The 16,843-nt window shown below is 39.6% G+C and overlaps 1 protein-coding gene across 2 annotated transcripts in view; it reads left to right on the top strand.

Moving 5' to 3' along the window:
* dmbt1 (deleted in malignant brain tumors 1) overlaps positions 1-16,843 on the top strand; it is a 78,785-nt gene continuing 61,942 nt past the window's right edge. Inside the window, exons 1-2 of one of the 2 annotated variants that reach the window (XM_031905496.1) lie at positions 1-549; positions 13,631-13,951. In XM_031905496.1, coding sequence (XP_031761356.1) covers positions 13,648-13,951 — 304 coding nt within the window. In that variant the 5' untranslated portion in view covers positions 1-549; positions 13,631-13,647. Of the gene's footprint in view, positions 550-13,569; positions 13,952-16,843 lie in introns of those variants that run through there. The other variant, XM_031905495.1, reaches the window with a different exon arrangement.

Below are 16,843 nucleotides of genomic sequence, written 5' to 3'. Positions count from 1 at the left end.
CACCCAGCACACACAGCACTCCCAGCACACACAGCACTCCCAGCACACACAGCAAATCCAGCACTCCCAGCACACCCAGCACACACAGCACTCCCAGCACACACAGCACATCCAGCACTCCCAGCACTCCCAGCACACCCAGCACTCCCAGCACACACAGCACATCCAGCACTCCCAGCACACCCAGCACTCCCAGCACACACAGCACATCCAGCACTCCCAGCACACCCAGCACTCCCAGCACACCCAGCACTCCCAGCACGCACAGTAAACCCCAAACGCCTTTTTGTTTTTAACACCTGCTAAACACTTAATTCACAAGCAACACTCACTTAGCAGCTCCCACACTCGCTGTGCAGTCTGTAACTTATTTAGATTCAAAAACCCAACATCTTCTGAAAAAGTACAATTTTTTTTTAGTGTTCAAGTCCAATTTGTTCTGGAAAAAACGATATATAATTTGCCTTATTTTATGTGGGCTTTTTTGTCAAAAAACCTAAGCAACTGTAATGAGTGCAAAATGTCTAACAATTGCTTGGCAGTGAAAAGGTTAGTGTACTGTTTATTATTACTGTTTACTATTTATAATTTTATTGGTACCTGTTGGTTCTAATTATATAGCATTCTTCTGTTCTGGGCTGCATGAGCAAGTAGTGCTATATAAATGAATATATACATATATAAATACATACCATACCAATTCTGCCCCTGTGAGCAATGGTTAAGATGCCAATCAATGCTCTTATCCTATCAAGCCTAGATTACTACAACTTGCTACTAACTGCTCTCTCTCACTCCCCTCTATCCCCACTACAGTCTTAAACTCAGCTTCTACAAGAAAAGCATTAAGGGTATATCATGTAAATGGAAATTTTAGAAACATTCCTAGGCCTTTTCCCCAGAATTCCTTACACCTTTCTTCTCCTGACATCCAACAGGCTCCTCTTGCTGCTATACAGAAAAATAAAAATAGAAGGCACCAGAGGTTCTTGCAAAAAACAAAAGTGTTTATTGAACATCCACAGGGTTACTCACAATACAGCTTCTCTGAGGCAAGTGGTACAGGCAACACCACATACAGAGTGTAATACAGACTGACACTCCCCTGCGTACAGACTTGGCAGGAATCTCACTTCACCTCTGCCACACCCGCTTGTGGCCTGGATCACCTTCAGGGATTTCTCTATCCTGATTCCCTATCCACTGGGATCCCTACACTGGACCCAGTACAGAACCCTGAGGGACCCCAATGAGAACCTTACTCCAAGTAGAGAATATACCATTAACAACCCCCCTCTGTACCCGATCCTGTAGCCAGTTTCCTATCCATGTGCAAACGACTTCACTAAGCCCATTAGACCTTAGTTTAGGAAGCAGTCGTTTGTGGGGAACGGTATCAAATGCTTTGGCAAAATCCAAATAGATTATATCTACTGCAGGGCCGGAACTAGGGGTAGGCAGAAGAGGCAGCTGCCTAGGGTGCAACGATTGAGGGGTGCCAGGCAGGAGCCTCTCCTGCCTACCCCTAGTGCTACTTTGTCATTGCCTCTGCCGCTTGTCATTAGCGGCGGAGGCAATGACCGATCTAATCGTGGGCGGAGTTGGCCGACCGGGTTGCCTAGGGCGCCCGGTCGGCTTGGCCCGCCCCTGATCTACTGCATCCCCACTGTCCAGCTTCTTACTCACCTCATCATAAAAAGCAATTAAATTGGTCTGACATGACCTGTCCTTCATAAAGCCATGCTGATTACTGCTCATAATGGCATTCTCCACTACATAATTTTGTATGTGATCCCTTAACAAGCCTTCAAATAATTTGCCCACCACGGATATCAAACTTACAGGCCTATAATTGCCAGGCTGAGATCTTACTCCCTTTTTAAATATAGGAATGACATTCACCTTCTTCCAATCCCTAGGTACCATACCTGATGAAAGAGAGTCTGAGAATATCAGAAACAAAGGCCTCTGTAAATGTGCCCCTAGCTCTCTCAGTACCCGAGGGTGTATTCCATCTGGCCCAGGTGCCTTGTTTACATTTATCGTGTGTAACCCTTTTAAGCACCATATCCTGTGTCACCCACTGTGTATTTGGAGCTGAGGCAACAGTGCAGCTATTGGGTGGGACTTGGCCCACTGGCTCCTCTACTGTATACACAGAAGAAAAGAACTGGTTAAGCACATCTGCCTTTTCTGTATCTGCTGTAACCATATTGTTACTATAACTCAATGGAGCCACACCCTCAACCTGCATCTTTTTACTATTAATATACTTTAAAAACTTTTTGGGGTTAGTCTTGGCCTCGGCCGCGATGCGCTCCTCATTTTCTATCTTAGCCTTCCGGATTGCTGTTTTACAACACTTGTTACAGTGTTTATATTCATTAAACGCATGTACTGTCCCCTCTGACTTATATTTCTTAAAAGCTTTCCTTTTCTTTCCCCATTAAATTCTTTACCTCAGAGTTAAGCCACATAGGGTGATTCTTAACACTTCTACATTTACTTATTAATTAAATAAATTGAGAACAGTAATGATTTAATATAATTTCAAATGACAACCATTTCTGCATCTCTCACAAGTAAATGCTGCAGTAACTGCTGCCCCAGGATCCCATACATGCGACAAGATACACACTGAGTAACACCGGCAATCATACTGGAACTCATAGTGCCACTGGGTAATTACAGTCTCCTGAGTGCAATCCCTTGTATAGTGCCTTTTTAGATTTAAACGCCTTTTTGTTTTTAACACTTAATTCACACGCAACACTCGCTGTGCAGTCTGTAACTTATTGAGGTCCAAACCAAACAGCCCCGCCCCTGGTGAGAATTTCCCAGATTGACTCCTCCCCCTTAATTAGTAGGCTCAGTGACTTAGAAATCACACAGCAAGCTGTTTCTTATCATCTTGGGTAGTATGTATGATGAGATGACTTATGGTGCCCATACACCTTCAGATCCGCTCGCTTGGTGATGTCGCCAAGTGAGCGGATCTTCTCACGATATCCCCCACCTACGGGTGGGTGATATCGGGAGAATCCAGGCTAATTCGATCATTTGGCCCTGGGGCCAAACGATCGAATTATAACAACGGGTATAGGAAACGTCGGTCTGGGGACCGCATCAACGTGCCGACTCCCTGATCCGACTAGCTGCTGAAATGGTCTAAGGGACCCATATCGGCAGTTAGAGTCGGCTCGTGTATGGGGACCTTAAGAATTTCATTTTGGATTCTATTGCTTATTTACTTTCTCACAACTTTTTCAAATTTGATGTATTTCAGTCTTTTACCTCTAGAAATGTGGGACATCAATGGGTGCTAAATTTGCCCCAACCTACACATGGGGTGGTGGGAGGAGTCCCACATTCACGGGGGTACTTCAGTCTCCGTACACAAAATTATTTTTTAGAAGCTATACGTGTATGATTTTTTGTTTTTTTGGCAGGGATCCGATTTTTGGATTTTGGCAATTCCCTTTTGAGGGCTGACTCTTGTCATGCTGGCCATTTGTTTAGGGGATCCCTTTAGGACAATTTTATAGGCTGCTGAGAAACTGTAGCACCGATGAGACATACGTCTCACGACAGGCTTGTCTTTTGCGAGACAGGTGTTTAGATTGTGGTTATCTAATGAAGTCTCTCTTAGCAGCTTTTATTAAAGTATTACGCATTAATAGAACTGTCTTACTCGAGAATATGATCTGTGATAAGAGTGTTAAGTGTAGTGACACACCGACTTTTGTCACTACATACAGCAATCAATTTTATAGGATTAGGAGTATTATATAGTATAGTCTTAAGCCTGTTCTCTATAATGATCCCCAATTAGCGGTTGCACATAAAGCCTTTACTCTTGGTAATGTTCTTTCTCCCACATTATTGAAGTCTCAACCGACTAAAACTACATGGCTAGCCACAAAGGGGACTTATCCCTGTGGCACACAAATGCGTTACCTGTACTTATATAAAACAGTCTACTTACTTTCAGGATACAGTGACAGGCAGATCTTTTGATATGCGCATGTATGCAAATTATAACACACAGTATGTTGTGTATCTTTTGACTTGTCTACATTGCAACATTCAGTATGTTGGCTGTACGATTCCTTCATTAAAAAGTAGGATGCACAAACATATTAGACACACTAGGGTTGAGTCACTAAAGTGCGTTATTTTTTATCGCACTTTTTTTTCGTTAAAATAGACGCGAAAATTAGAGCGCGATTCACTACAGTATTACCGCGTGCATTAAGTCGCATATTGCATACGTTAATTTTCACGCAACCACATGCGTTAATTTTAGCGCATGCGTTAATTAGTGTGCTGAAAAGAATACGAACACATGCTTCATAAACACTTAGACGCGCTAAATATCGCATTAGGCTATGCGAAAATTAACACCTACTTGAGGCAGGCGATAATTATAGAAAAGTACAGTTAATGAGCTTTTGGCAATTCTTCCGCGCAAATTTTTTCATGCGTTTCGCAAAACAATCCGCCAATGGCAAAACGCATGAAAAAATTTGCCACGCGTCCAAAACTTGTCGCAGGCGTAAAAAAAAATAGTCACGGGCCACAATTTTTTTTGCCCGGGCGACATTTTTGACGTTTTGCAAATTTTTCGCTAAAGATAAACGGAACAGATTCGCTCATCACTAGCGGCTACTATTTATAAGCAGCTACTAATTATATGCTACTATTTATATGCTACCATTTATATGCTGCCATTTATATACTGCCATTTATATGCTACTATTTATATGCTACTATTTATATGTTACTATTTATATGCTATCATTTATATGCTACTATTTATATGCTACCATTTATATGCTATCATTTATATGCTACTATTTATATGCTACCATTTATATGCTACCATTTATATGTGGCGACAATTTATATGCGGCGACTATACGCGGGCTTTGATTAGCGCATGTACCGTCAAATACCGAATGAAAATAGTCTTTGCGAGTTAAATAACGCATGCAATATCGCGCGTAAATTAGCGCAAGTGTGCTTATAGTGAATCGTGCGTTAAGTCGGGAAAATTTCGGCGCGATAACATTTTTAACGCACGCTATCAATAGCGCACGTTTTAACGCACTTTAGTGAATCAGCCCTATAGTTTCTAATAATAGTATTAGTCCTATATCCAGACATTATACACAATGCTGTTAGGCCAATATATCCTTTTTGCAGATTCAGGTCTTTGATAGAATATTGCCCGATAAGAGGGCTTCTGACATGTATACCAGACTTTTACGCCTTGAAGTTAAATGGCTTAATGCCTAATGGCTTCAATTCTATTTATGACATTAGTTGCTGTGTTAAATTCTGTGCGTATCGAGATTTATTTTTGTTTTGTTTTGGACTTTTAGGACCCCATTCATTTATTTATTTACCATTTTCATTTTGTACATTTGATTTTTTTACTCAGTTAATTGCACTTACTTCCTCCTTTCACCCAGCACACCCAGCACTCCCAGTAAACCCCAAACACCTTCTTGTTTTTAACGCCTGCCAAACACTTAATTCACATGCAACACTTAGATCACATGCAACACTCTCTTAGCAGCTGCCACACTCGCTGTGCAGTCTGTAACTTATTTAGGTTCAAAAACCCAACATCTTCTGAAAAAGTACAATTTTTTTTACAGTGTTCAAGTCCTAAGCAAATGTAATGAGTGCAAAATGTCTAAAAATTGCTTGGCAGTAGATGTTCTTTTAGGGCAAATTGGCTGTCAGTGAAAGGGTTAATGTATGGATAATTATTACTATCTACTATTTATTTATTATTTTATTGGCACCTTTTGGTTCTATTAATATAGCATTCTTCTGTTCTGGGCTGCATGAGCAAATAGTGCTATATAAATGAAAATATACATATATATATACAGTAAATACATACCATACCAATTCTGCCCCTGTGAGCAATGGTTAAGATGCCAATCAATGCTCTTATCCTATCAAGCCTAGATTACTACAACTTGCTACTAACTGGTCTCTCTCACTCCCCTCTATCCCCACTACAGTCTTAGACTCTGCTTCTACAAAAAAAGCATTAAGGGTATATCATCTAAATAGAAATTTTAGGAAGAATCATGGGCCTTTTCCCCAGAATTCCTTAGACTTTTCTTCTCCTGCCATCCAACAGGCTCCTCTGCTGCTGCAATCTTTAAATCTGTAACCTCTATTTCAGCCTTCCTGGACTAGTACCAGTAGAAAATGGGTTATACTGTACTCTCTCACCCGAAATGGGCCTTCTAAGTAGAAGACTCGATCGTTTTGGGGCCAAACGATTGAATTATAATGACGGCAATGGGGCAGTCGGTTTAGTTGATCCGACTAAATCTTTAAACCTGCCCGATCGATATCTGCCCAATTTCAGGCCAGATATTGGTCGGGGATGCCCCTTGTTCCTGCCCTGACACGGTGCCACAAAAGGATATTTTACATTCAAGCAAAGGCAAATTTGCTCGCAATGCAACTTTTTAGTCCCCTTGCGACTGTTTTTTTCCATTAGTGACCTATATTACAATCCCCCATAACTGTGCATGGGCGAGAGGGTGACATTGCCTAGGCTGCCTCAGGGCATCATTTGGTGCCAATACATCCCTGGGAATTTCATATCTGACTAACTCCAGAAAATCCTCTTACCAGCAGCATTGACTACTATAAATTGCAGAACTTATTACCCTCTATTTTTTTTTGTAAATTAACCCCCAATTAAATTATTAGCTTTTCAGGGCAGGGATCTTCTTCCTCTTGACTCTCAACCCTTAGCACTTGATAAGTTTCTCAGGCTTTCGACTGGGGTAAAAAAAAGGAAGAAAACTATTTGCATCCACTTCCTAAATGTAATAACTAAAGCCATAACCCCAACACAGAGTGGTCTGAAACACTGGCCAGAATGCCTTACATGCTGCTTCTTTTGCTTCTTGTCGGACAGTTGTACAATGCAGGTAACTTATTTACTTGACTTTACTTCAGTTGATCAAACTCTTAAGGTCATTTTATCTGTAAATCATTATATTAGCTTTTACAAACTTTTTTCTCTTTTTAACAATTTAAATAAGATTCATGTTAACGTGTATATAGTTTCATACAACAAGGCAGATTTAATTCAATAAGTACTAAATATCTCTTAATTCCACTCAAATTTCTCCATAGACTTCTAATGAGTTTTCCTCATTGAACTCAATCTTCCCAGTTGTGTGATACGTGTTCAGATTTGCAATTAGAATTTTCTACACCTTATTAAATATAGGCAGCAGCCGAACTTGCTTTATGGTGTTTGATTTCTCCTCTTTAGTACAAAAGGACTTCTGTGAACACAAGTAGTCACAAAAATATTTTGTGCCAGGGGTAAAAATATTTATTTAATTCAACAGCTACTATATAATAAATTAAATGAATTGTATTACTAGAACACAAAAATCGCTTTGTATTTAACGCATGAATGTTGTAAATGAAATGCAGAAATTATGTTTTGAAAATTACTTTTGTGTTCGCATAAGTCATTCTGTGAAATTTATTGGCTTCAAAAAATATATTTATATATTTATTAAAAGAAACAAAAGGAGCACTCCCTACAAACAATCAACTGCCCCAGGTGCTGGCCAGGAGTTTATGTAAATGAAGAACAGAGTGCCGCACACACAGGGACTTTTTTTAAAAAAAAGAACAAAAAATCTTTATTAATCCAACCTTTCGAACACTAAGGGGCTGATTTACTAAGACACGAATTCGAATCCGAATTGGAAAAATTCCGATTGGAAAACGAACATTTTGCGACTTTTTCGTATTTTTTGCGATTTTTTTGGCGTCTTTACGACTTTTCAGAAATTATCGCGACTTTTTAATTACCAATACGATTTGCGCGAAAAAACGCAAGTTTTTCGTAGCCATTACGACTTGCGCGAAAAAACGCGAGTTTTCCGTAGCCATTCCGAAAGTTGCGCAAAATCTGGCGATTTTTTCGTAGCGTTAAAACTTGCGTGTAAAGTCGCGCCTTTTTCGTAGCGTTAAAACTTGCGCGAAACGTCGTGCCTTTTAAGTTTTAACGCTACGAAAAAGGCGCGACTTTACACGCAAGTTTTAACGCTACGAAAAAATCGCCAGATTTTGCGCAACTTTCGGAATGGCTACGAAAAACTCGCGTTTTTTCGCAAAAATCGTATTGGTAACGGAAAAGTTGCGATAATTTCCGAAAAAATCACAAAATACCGATCATTATGAAAAAAACGCAATCGGACGCATTCGGCCCGTTCGTGGGTTAGTAAATGTGCCCCTAAATGTGTTCTTCTTCAGGGACAAACCCTGAAGAACACCACATTTAGGAGCACATGTACTAATCCACGAACGGATCGAAATCATCCAAATGCGTTTTTTTCGTAATGATCGGTATTTTGCGATTTTTTTCGCCACCGACACGAATTTTTTTGTAAATTGTCGCAACTTTTTCGTAGCCGTTACGACTTCGCGAATTGTCACGACTTTTTCGTAGCCGTTCGGAAAGGTTTGCCCGCCATTTACTAGCGCTCAATACGAAAAAGTCGCGACAATTCACGCAAGTCGTAACGGCTACGAAACAGTCTTGTCAATTCGTGCAAGTCGTAACGGCTACGAAAAAGTCGCGACTGCGACGAAAAAATTGCAAAAAATACGAAAAAGTCGCAAAATGTTCGTTTCCAATTTGATTTTTTCCCATTTGGGATTTGGATTCGTGGATTAGTAAATCAGCCCTTAGTGTTGAAACGTTGGATTACTAAAGATTTTTTGTTCTTTTTTTAAAGTCCCTGTGTGTGCGGCACTCTGTTCTTCATATATATATATATATATAAAAATTCACGACTGGCACACCCTATAAAATCATCACAATTTTATTGTAAACACATTGCACATTTCAGTCTTCAACAGGACCTTTCTCAAGGATAGTACAATCATGTCTAAACAAACCTTAAAGGAACAGTAACACCAAAAAATGTATATATTTTAAAGTTTTTTTAAAGTTTTAAAAGTTGTGTGTTTGCTTCAGAAACATTACTTGAGTTTATATAAACCCTGGTGTGTAGCCATGGGGGCAGCCATTCAAAAGAAGAAAAGGCACAGGTTATACAGTAGCTAACAGATAAACCCTGTAGAATACAATGGTGTCTTATCTGTTATCTGCTATGTAACCTGTGCCTTTTTTCCAGCTTGAATGGCTGCCCCCGGGGCTACACAGCAGCTTATTTATATAAACTATAGTAGTGTTCCTGAAGCAAACACCCCAGTTTTACAAGTGCAGGGCTAGTGCTGGGCGGTATGACCAAAAATTTATATCACGGTATTTTTTTTATTATATCGGTATCACGGTATTTGACGGTATTTTTTTTTCCCCATGCATGATTAGGTGACCACCCCAAACACCCCCCCCAACCCCAAACACCCCCCCATCCGCACCCCCCACCCCAAACACCCCCCCATCCCCTTCACATAAATATAACTTACTGGCCAGGCAGCCGCAGGCACCCCCGACAGCTCACAGAGCCTCCTGGCAATTTTTCTTACTATTTCCGGGTTGCGCGCGTGACGTCAGCGCGCACGTAACGTCAGCACGCACGTAACGTCAGCGCGCACAACCCGAAAATAGTAAGAAAAATTGCCAGGAGGCGCCCACACCGGTATGCCGGTAAGTTAAAAAATGTTATCATTTTTTTTTAAAAAAACGGTGTTCGGTATATACCGGTATACCGCCCAGCACTATGCAGGGTAACAGTACGTTATATTTCCATTACTTTATAACACTTTCATTTTTTGGTGTTACTGTTCCTTTAAATACACACTCAATACAAACCCAATGGAAATGTGCCCAATCCCCATCAATAGACCATTATGTGATTAGCCAATCATAATGTGGATCTGTGATTTCAAATGGGCCAATACCTGACCATTCACACAAAACATTAGTGGACGCACATCAGTGTCAGACTGGCCCACCAGGATACCAGGAAAACTCCCGGTGGGCCCAGGTGTCAGTGGGCCCTCCTGCTTCTAGCCATTTGGCCTGTTTCATGGTCATTTCCTATTTCTCTATTGGAACAAATCAACTAATTATAAAGAAGAATAGATTATAGTATGTAAAAAAAAAAACTAGGAAAATATAGAGTTGAGTCAGAAGTGGATGAAAAATAGTTTGGAGAGTGGGCCCCTGGTCTAAGGTTTTCTGGTGGGCCCCTGGGGTCCCAGTCCGACACTGACGCACATTATAAGTTATTGCATCAATACATTTTAAATTTTAAAACGTGTAATTCATTTGAATACAATCTTATAAAAGAGCGAAATAATTTAGTGAAATAATTTAATAACAATGCACTGTAAAAAGTCGAGTGATAACTTTTTCTGTCATGTGGGCTTGGCATTTCTGTAATTGTCAGGGTCAATAATTACTCCCTCACTGGAAATAATACGCCCCATGTAGTGCACTTTGCTTACTTGATACTGAAGTTTGTCTTTGTTGAACTTTACATGCAGCTTGTGCGCTCTGTCCATGACTCTTTGTAAGATGGTATCCTGTTCTTCTTTAGAGTTGCTAGCAATGATCATATCATCAGCAATAATATAGACACCTTCAATATCCCCAAAGGATTCAAAATACTTTTGCTGAAACACTTCATTTGCAGATCTGATGCCAAATGGGAGCTGATGGAATTTGTACCGTCCCCATGGAGTGTAAAGGGCTATGACAGACGGGGAGATTAGTCAGTACTCGACAAATCTCCCTTGTGGTGGGCGACTAATCTCCGCGAAATGCCATCCCACCGGCTAGAATGTAAATCGCCGGTGGGATTGCATATGCAGCGCAGTGATTTGCCGAAATCGCGAAGTTGCCTCTACATGGCACAAACTATAAAAAAGAAGTTTTAATTGAGCTGGGGTCTATACCACATTCATCTTGAGCCCATAGAATCTGCAGGCTAGGTAGATTTAAAGAGTCGGTATACACCTAAATACACCTTTGATAAAAATTAGCACAGTAAATAGAAATTGTAGTTAACGTGTGGTTCAAAAAATCCTTGTGTTTCTCTTTTTTGGCTATTTTAAAGCACTTAAGGAAAACTGTTTATTTTTGACTCAAAGGAATACTGTCACAGTAAAATATGTGTTTTTACAAATCCCTAAATAGTGCTTCTCCAGGAGAATTCTGCACTGCAATCCATTTTTTAAAAAGAACAAACTGATTTTTTTTTTTTTTACATTTAATCTTGAAATTTGACATGGGCTAGCCATTACCTGACTTATGCACAGCCATAGGACTTGTGCTCTGACAAACTTCAGCCTTTCTTTACTGCTGCGCTGCAATATGGAGCGGCATCACCCATCTCCCACCTCCCAAGAGAAAGATGTGAAGGTACAATTTCTCGATGGGTGGGCACTCCAGACACGGGTGAAGGTGGTTAGGAAATAGCTTTATTCACAATAATATGTATATAATAGGATTATTGTGAATAAAGCTACTTCTTAACCACCTTCACCTGTGTCTGGAGTGCGCACCCATCGAGAAATTGTGCTTGTGACTGCTGGGTCTCCCTTTGCTACGGGTCTGGGGCACTGCACCTAGACCACCAAATGAGTGGGGTGAGTGTCCATGAAAAACTGTGATTCACGTGATATATTAATGAAGAAATAGTCGTGGAGAAAATTTTTTCCTGAGTGAAGGGTCCGGGGCAAGGCACCCAGACCAACTCTGTAAATTGAGACTGGCCATTTTAAATTTCAAATTAGGCTTGATGTGCTGGGTGGCTTAGAGAAAGTTTTTGTATTATTGTATTTAACAACGGGAAGGTAACAAGATAACAGCTCCCTGATACCTCTGCTAAGGAATCAGCTGCCTGAACTGATAGTGCCTGCATGGGCTGATAGCACTGCTGCTACTGTCCTGCATTTTAGTAGAGGTATAGGACCCGTTATCCAGAATGCTCGGGACCAAGGGTATTCCGGATAAGGGGTATTTCCGTAATTTGGATCTCTATACCTTAAGTCTATTAAAAAATCAATAAAACATTAATTAAACCAAATACGATTATTTTGCATCCAAAAGGATTATTTATATCTTAGTTGGGATCAATTACAAGGTACTACTTTATTACTACAGAGAAATAGGAAATCAGTTTTAAAATTCTGAATTATTTGATTAAAACGGAGTCTATGGGAGAAGGGCTTTACGTAATTCAGAGCTTTCTGGATAAGGGATCCAATACCTGTAGTTACTATAGCCCTAAATACATTAAAAGCAATGAGATGCAATAATTTCTGATACCCCAGCCCCCTTACCCTTCCAAAAAGCAGGATTCCTAAAGGTTGGAAAAGATTTTAGCATTGTAAAGATGAAGTCAGAAATAGTTTGCATTGCTAAATGTCACGTGCCCCACCTAGTGGTAGACATGAGAATAGCACCCAGGCAGAAAAAACCCTTATGCGACTTGGGTCGTATTGACAGTTCATGGAGTAGGAGAAACAATAGCAGTTCTATTGTGTACAAAATACTTATTTCCTTCTGAAAGCACTTACGCAAACCTCAACCTCATTTGCGAGTCATTTGCAAATTTTTTTGAAAATGTGCATTTCACAGTGATTCGCAAAAAAAAAAGAAAAGATGGGCACAGCAGTGCAAAATGTAACTGTTTAGGGAAAAACATGCGCAAAACAATCGTGTTTTGTGATATTTTGCACTTTGCACCCATGCCACATATCCCACATGGAGCACTTTGATTGGATAAAAATACTTGGTACAATAGACAGATATCAGGGGCAGTTGAGGGTTAAAGGGGTAATTCACCATTAAATGAGCTATTAATATGAATTTGAAGTTAACTGTAGAATTCTACAAACTGCCAGAGTTCAAAGCTAGTCTTGTATTGGGAAAGTATGTTATTCATAGTTTTTGTAAAAACAGTAATATAATTTACAGAGTATTAAGATGCAATAGGAATGACAGGCATGCTGCAGGAAGGCTGGCAGAGTTTTGTTTTGTTTTTGAAATCCACAAGGTCTGGTTCCTCCATAGTTACGCTGCTGAACTCTACGGAACAGGGACCACCCTTCCTCTTGTCTCTTTAACATTTATGGGATTATGTAATAAAAGGCGATAAGTTTGCCCAGGTACAGTAGCAACCAATCGGAGGGTAGAATTTACAGGTCATCTGTTTAAAAGCAGACATCTTATTGGTTGCTATGGGTTACTGCTCCTGGGAAAACTTAGTGCCTTATATGACATACAGTACAGGGGTTAGTACTTAATCTATAATGTAAATATATTCTGTATTTATTTATATTATTGTAATGACCCCTGTTTGTTCCATTCATTTCTTGTTCTGCTGTACAGTGTATAAGTAGTGCTATATAAAAACATATTATTTAAATAATTTTTCCAGTTGTGGTGATAACACCACCCACCCAAGTATTCCAGTGTTTGTTACTCCTATTTGATAATGCTAGAGCCAAGGCTAACCACTGCCCCTCATCTCCTAACCGGCCTTGTTTTATTTTATTATTAAACATAATGTATTGCTTAATATTCTGTAACATGCTGGCCAAACTCAGCTCTTTCTGTCATTTTGATTCTCTTTTGTTTTTACTCTAGATGCGACCCCCAAAATAATGAAACTGGTAAATGGAGCCAACCGGTGTGCTGGCCGGGTGGAAATTCTTTATATGGGATCCTGGAGAACTGTGTGTGACGACTCATGGGATATGGCTGATGGAGAGGTTGTATGCAGGCAGATGGGCTGTGGAAATGCAGTTTTTATTCATGGAAATGCCCACTTTGGACAAGGCAGTGGGCCAATTCTGCTGGATAATGTGAACTGCAAAGGCAGTGAGTCCTTCCTGTGGGACTGTCCTAACGCCGGGCTGGGAACACACAACTGCCAACACTCAGAGGATGCTGGAGTCACCTGCTCAGGTACAGTTTGGGTCATGGCTATTGACGAGGTTGGCTTGTGTTATTATGGGGCCAAACGTTATTAATATTAATATATTTATTAAGTGCTATTAATAACTATTAATAAAAACAGACAGGGTCAATGATTAAGTCTTCTAATAAACTGTTAGTGAGCAATAACTTACACACATATACAAGTGATAATAGAGTTAAACAGATTTACTTATCTTTGTGTGATTGTAGTTACAAGGATAGCCAGTTCAGCCCAATTCTACACAATCGAGGAGCCCCACAACCTTTGATGTGTGCCCTTCAGGTTCCTGATAATCTAGTGACGATCCAAATTCCTGGCACTCATTCAGGAGTCCAAGGCGAAACTCCTGACACAAGTTCTTAGAAAGCCCCCAACCCCAAGTGCCGGCTCGTGCAATAATACGCAATAAGGAAGGAGAAAGTGATAAGCAAATAAACCTCTGCACCACCCACTGGTATATTAATCCTTAGACTCCAAAAAAAACCCAAAAGTTAAAACTTAATCTTTAATGCTCCATACTTAAAAAGGTAAGTCAAGTGATCTAAGGGGCAGGGCTAGGCACCACTTAGAAGTGTCTGCCACAGTGCTCTGCATTAGAGACGGTGATCTTGAAAAAGCTTTACTAAGGAAAGAGAGCAAATGGATCTTCCTTATGAATGTATATTTTGTAACTGTGATGTAATATGTATATGTTCTTTCATATGCCATACCACAGTTTGGGTTAGTTGGCAATGGTTGCTAAGGTAACGTGATGCTACATATATAATGTCTATTATATAAAGCTTCCTCTCTATACATGATCCTGTTAAAAAAGACACAAGTGCCCATTTTGAATTTTCAATAGCTAAAGAAACTTCTGGGGCAATTTGTATGCACTAACTTCTTTTTGGGTCTCTAAATTCCAGATACTTGGTGGTCCTATGCACGATGGGCATCAAACTGTTCAGTGGACCTTTGGCTTTTATGTTTAGGGTGTTTTTTCTTGGTACCTAATGTTATGTGGGAGATATGATGCTTGAAATTGGAAGATTTGAGGTGATTTCTTAGAATTTTCATAATTTTTTATAGAAACTGATAAATTCAGGAAAGTATTGCTGTTTGGTACTTAGGAGTTGAAAGACATGGTTACCCTTTTAGGTTTCAGCAGAATGTGTATTTTCAAAAATATATGGTTTCCTGGGGTAAACCTTATGTTCCAGGATTTCTGACTTTGGAATCTAAAGTATGCTGTTTTTTGCTGTAATGCTTTGAAAATTTGGTAATTTACTGCTGAGAGTTTTTTTTTATCTAAGTCAGAAATCTCCATAAAACTATACATATCAGGTATTGGCACATTTGGGAGACATGAGGCTTTCCAAATCAGTTGAATTTTTGTCCATAAAATAATAATAATAAAATATGTCTCGGGTATAAATCGCTATACCATGAAAAATATAAATTTTTCTTTTTTTTGGAAATCTCAGGTTCTCTTGAAACAAACAATATATAGTTTGCCCAAACTTTACCCGCCCCCCCAGTAAATGCCCCTAAAATGAGAGAGCACAGAATGTTTACAAAACGTCTGGAACTGAGGGGAATCGAATTGTGAAATTCCTCTGCCACTTAAAGGGTTAATATTCCAGTGGGTGGTGCAGAGGTTTATTTGCTGATCACTTTCTCCTGCCTTATTGTTAATTATTTATTTGATCATGCCCCTGAAGACCATTCAGATTTTTGAGTGCTGCTGCTCTTCAGTTATACTGTTTTTGTTTTTATTTGTGCAATAATATGTGCAAGTGTTAACTTTGTACCAGGCCTTATTTGTTACTCAGTGTATAGATTGTAGTAACAAATATATAGTTTATTGAGTTTATTGTCTCTGTATTTATTCTGAAGGGTATTTGCTTGGTAAGAATACCTATTTATCCTGCAATATACATAGAACAAAACATTGTACAGGTATAGGACCCATTATCCAGAATGCTCGGGACCAAGGGTATTCCGGATAAGGGGTCTTTCCGTAATTTGGATCTCCATACCTTAAGTCTACTAAAAAATCAGTAAAACATTAATTAAACCCAATAGGATTGTTTTGCATCCAATAAGGATTATTTATATCTTAGTTGGGATCAATTACAAGGTACTGATTTTTTTCTACATAGAAAAAGGAAATAAGTTTTAAAATTCTGAATTATTTGATTAAAATGGAGTTTATGGGAGACGGGCTTTCCGTAATTCGGAGCTTTCTGGATAATGGGTTTCCGGATAAGGGGTCCGATACCTGTACCTTGAACATTGGTCAGTAGCTTGACTCAGACCTAAGATTTGATTCATATATCAAAGCAGTTAACTATATTGCAAATAGTTATAAAATACAATTATACATTTGGAGGCCTATATGGTTAACGATCCTTATAGCTTTAAACCCTACTGTTTCCTTATTCCTTGTAACTGGGCAAAGACCCATTTAACTATTTTTGTAATTATATATTGTGCATTATTAGCTCATAGTTATGACCACACCTTACCACACTTAAATATAGTGTTTGGAAGGGGTGGGTCTTTCTTCTTGGCCTTCATCATTTGATCTGAGTGGATGTGCTCCAAGAAGCCTGGGATACACAGCCCAGTAATGTTCGGACCTAGAGATAGCCATTATCTCTGGAGAAGAGCCCATGAACGAGGATTAGCTAGTGCCGGATATCTTTTATTATAGCATGTTCTAGGAATGTGATACAGTCAGCTTATTTAGAAAGGGCAGCTTTCTAGCTCCAACCAGGACATACAGAGGAGTAGTCTTCTTTAAAGGCTCTGCTGCCTTATTGTAGTGACTGCAGTAGTGACAAAGGTGTCGGGCATAGTCTTCTCTCTGAAACACGTCTGCTGTTTGGGATCCAGGC

The sequence above is a fragment of the Xenopus tropicalis genome, chromosome 7 (assembly GCF_000004195.4).
Source record: "Xenopus tropicalis strain Nigerian chromosome 7, UCB_Xtro_10.0, whole genome shotgun sequence".
Taxonomy (NCBI): Eukaryota; Metazoa; Chordata; class Amphibia; order Anura; family Pipidae; genus Xenopus; species Xenopus tropicalis.
Note: the sequence above shows the minus strand (reverse complement) of the source record. Positions and strands in the feature narration are given on the sequence as shown.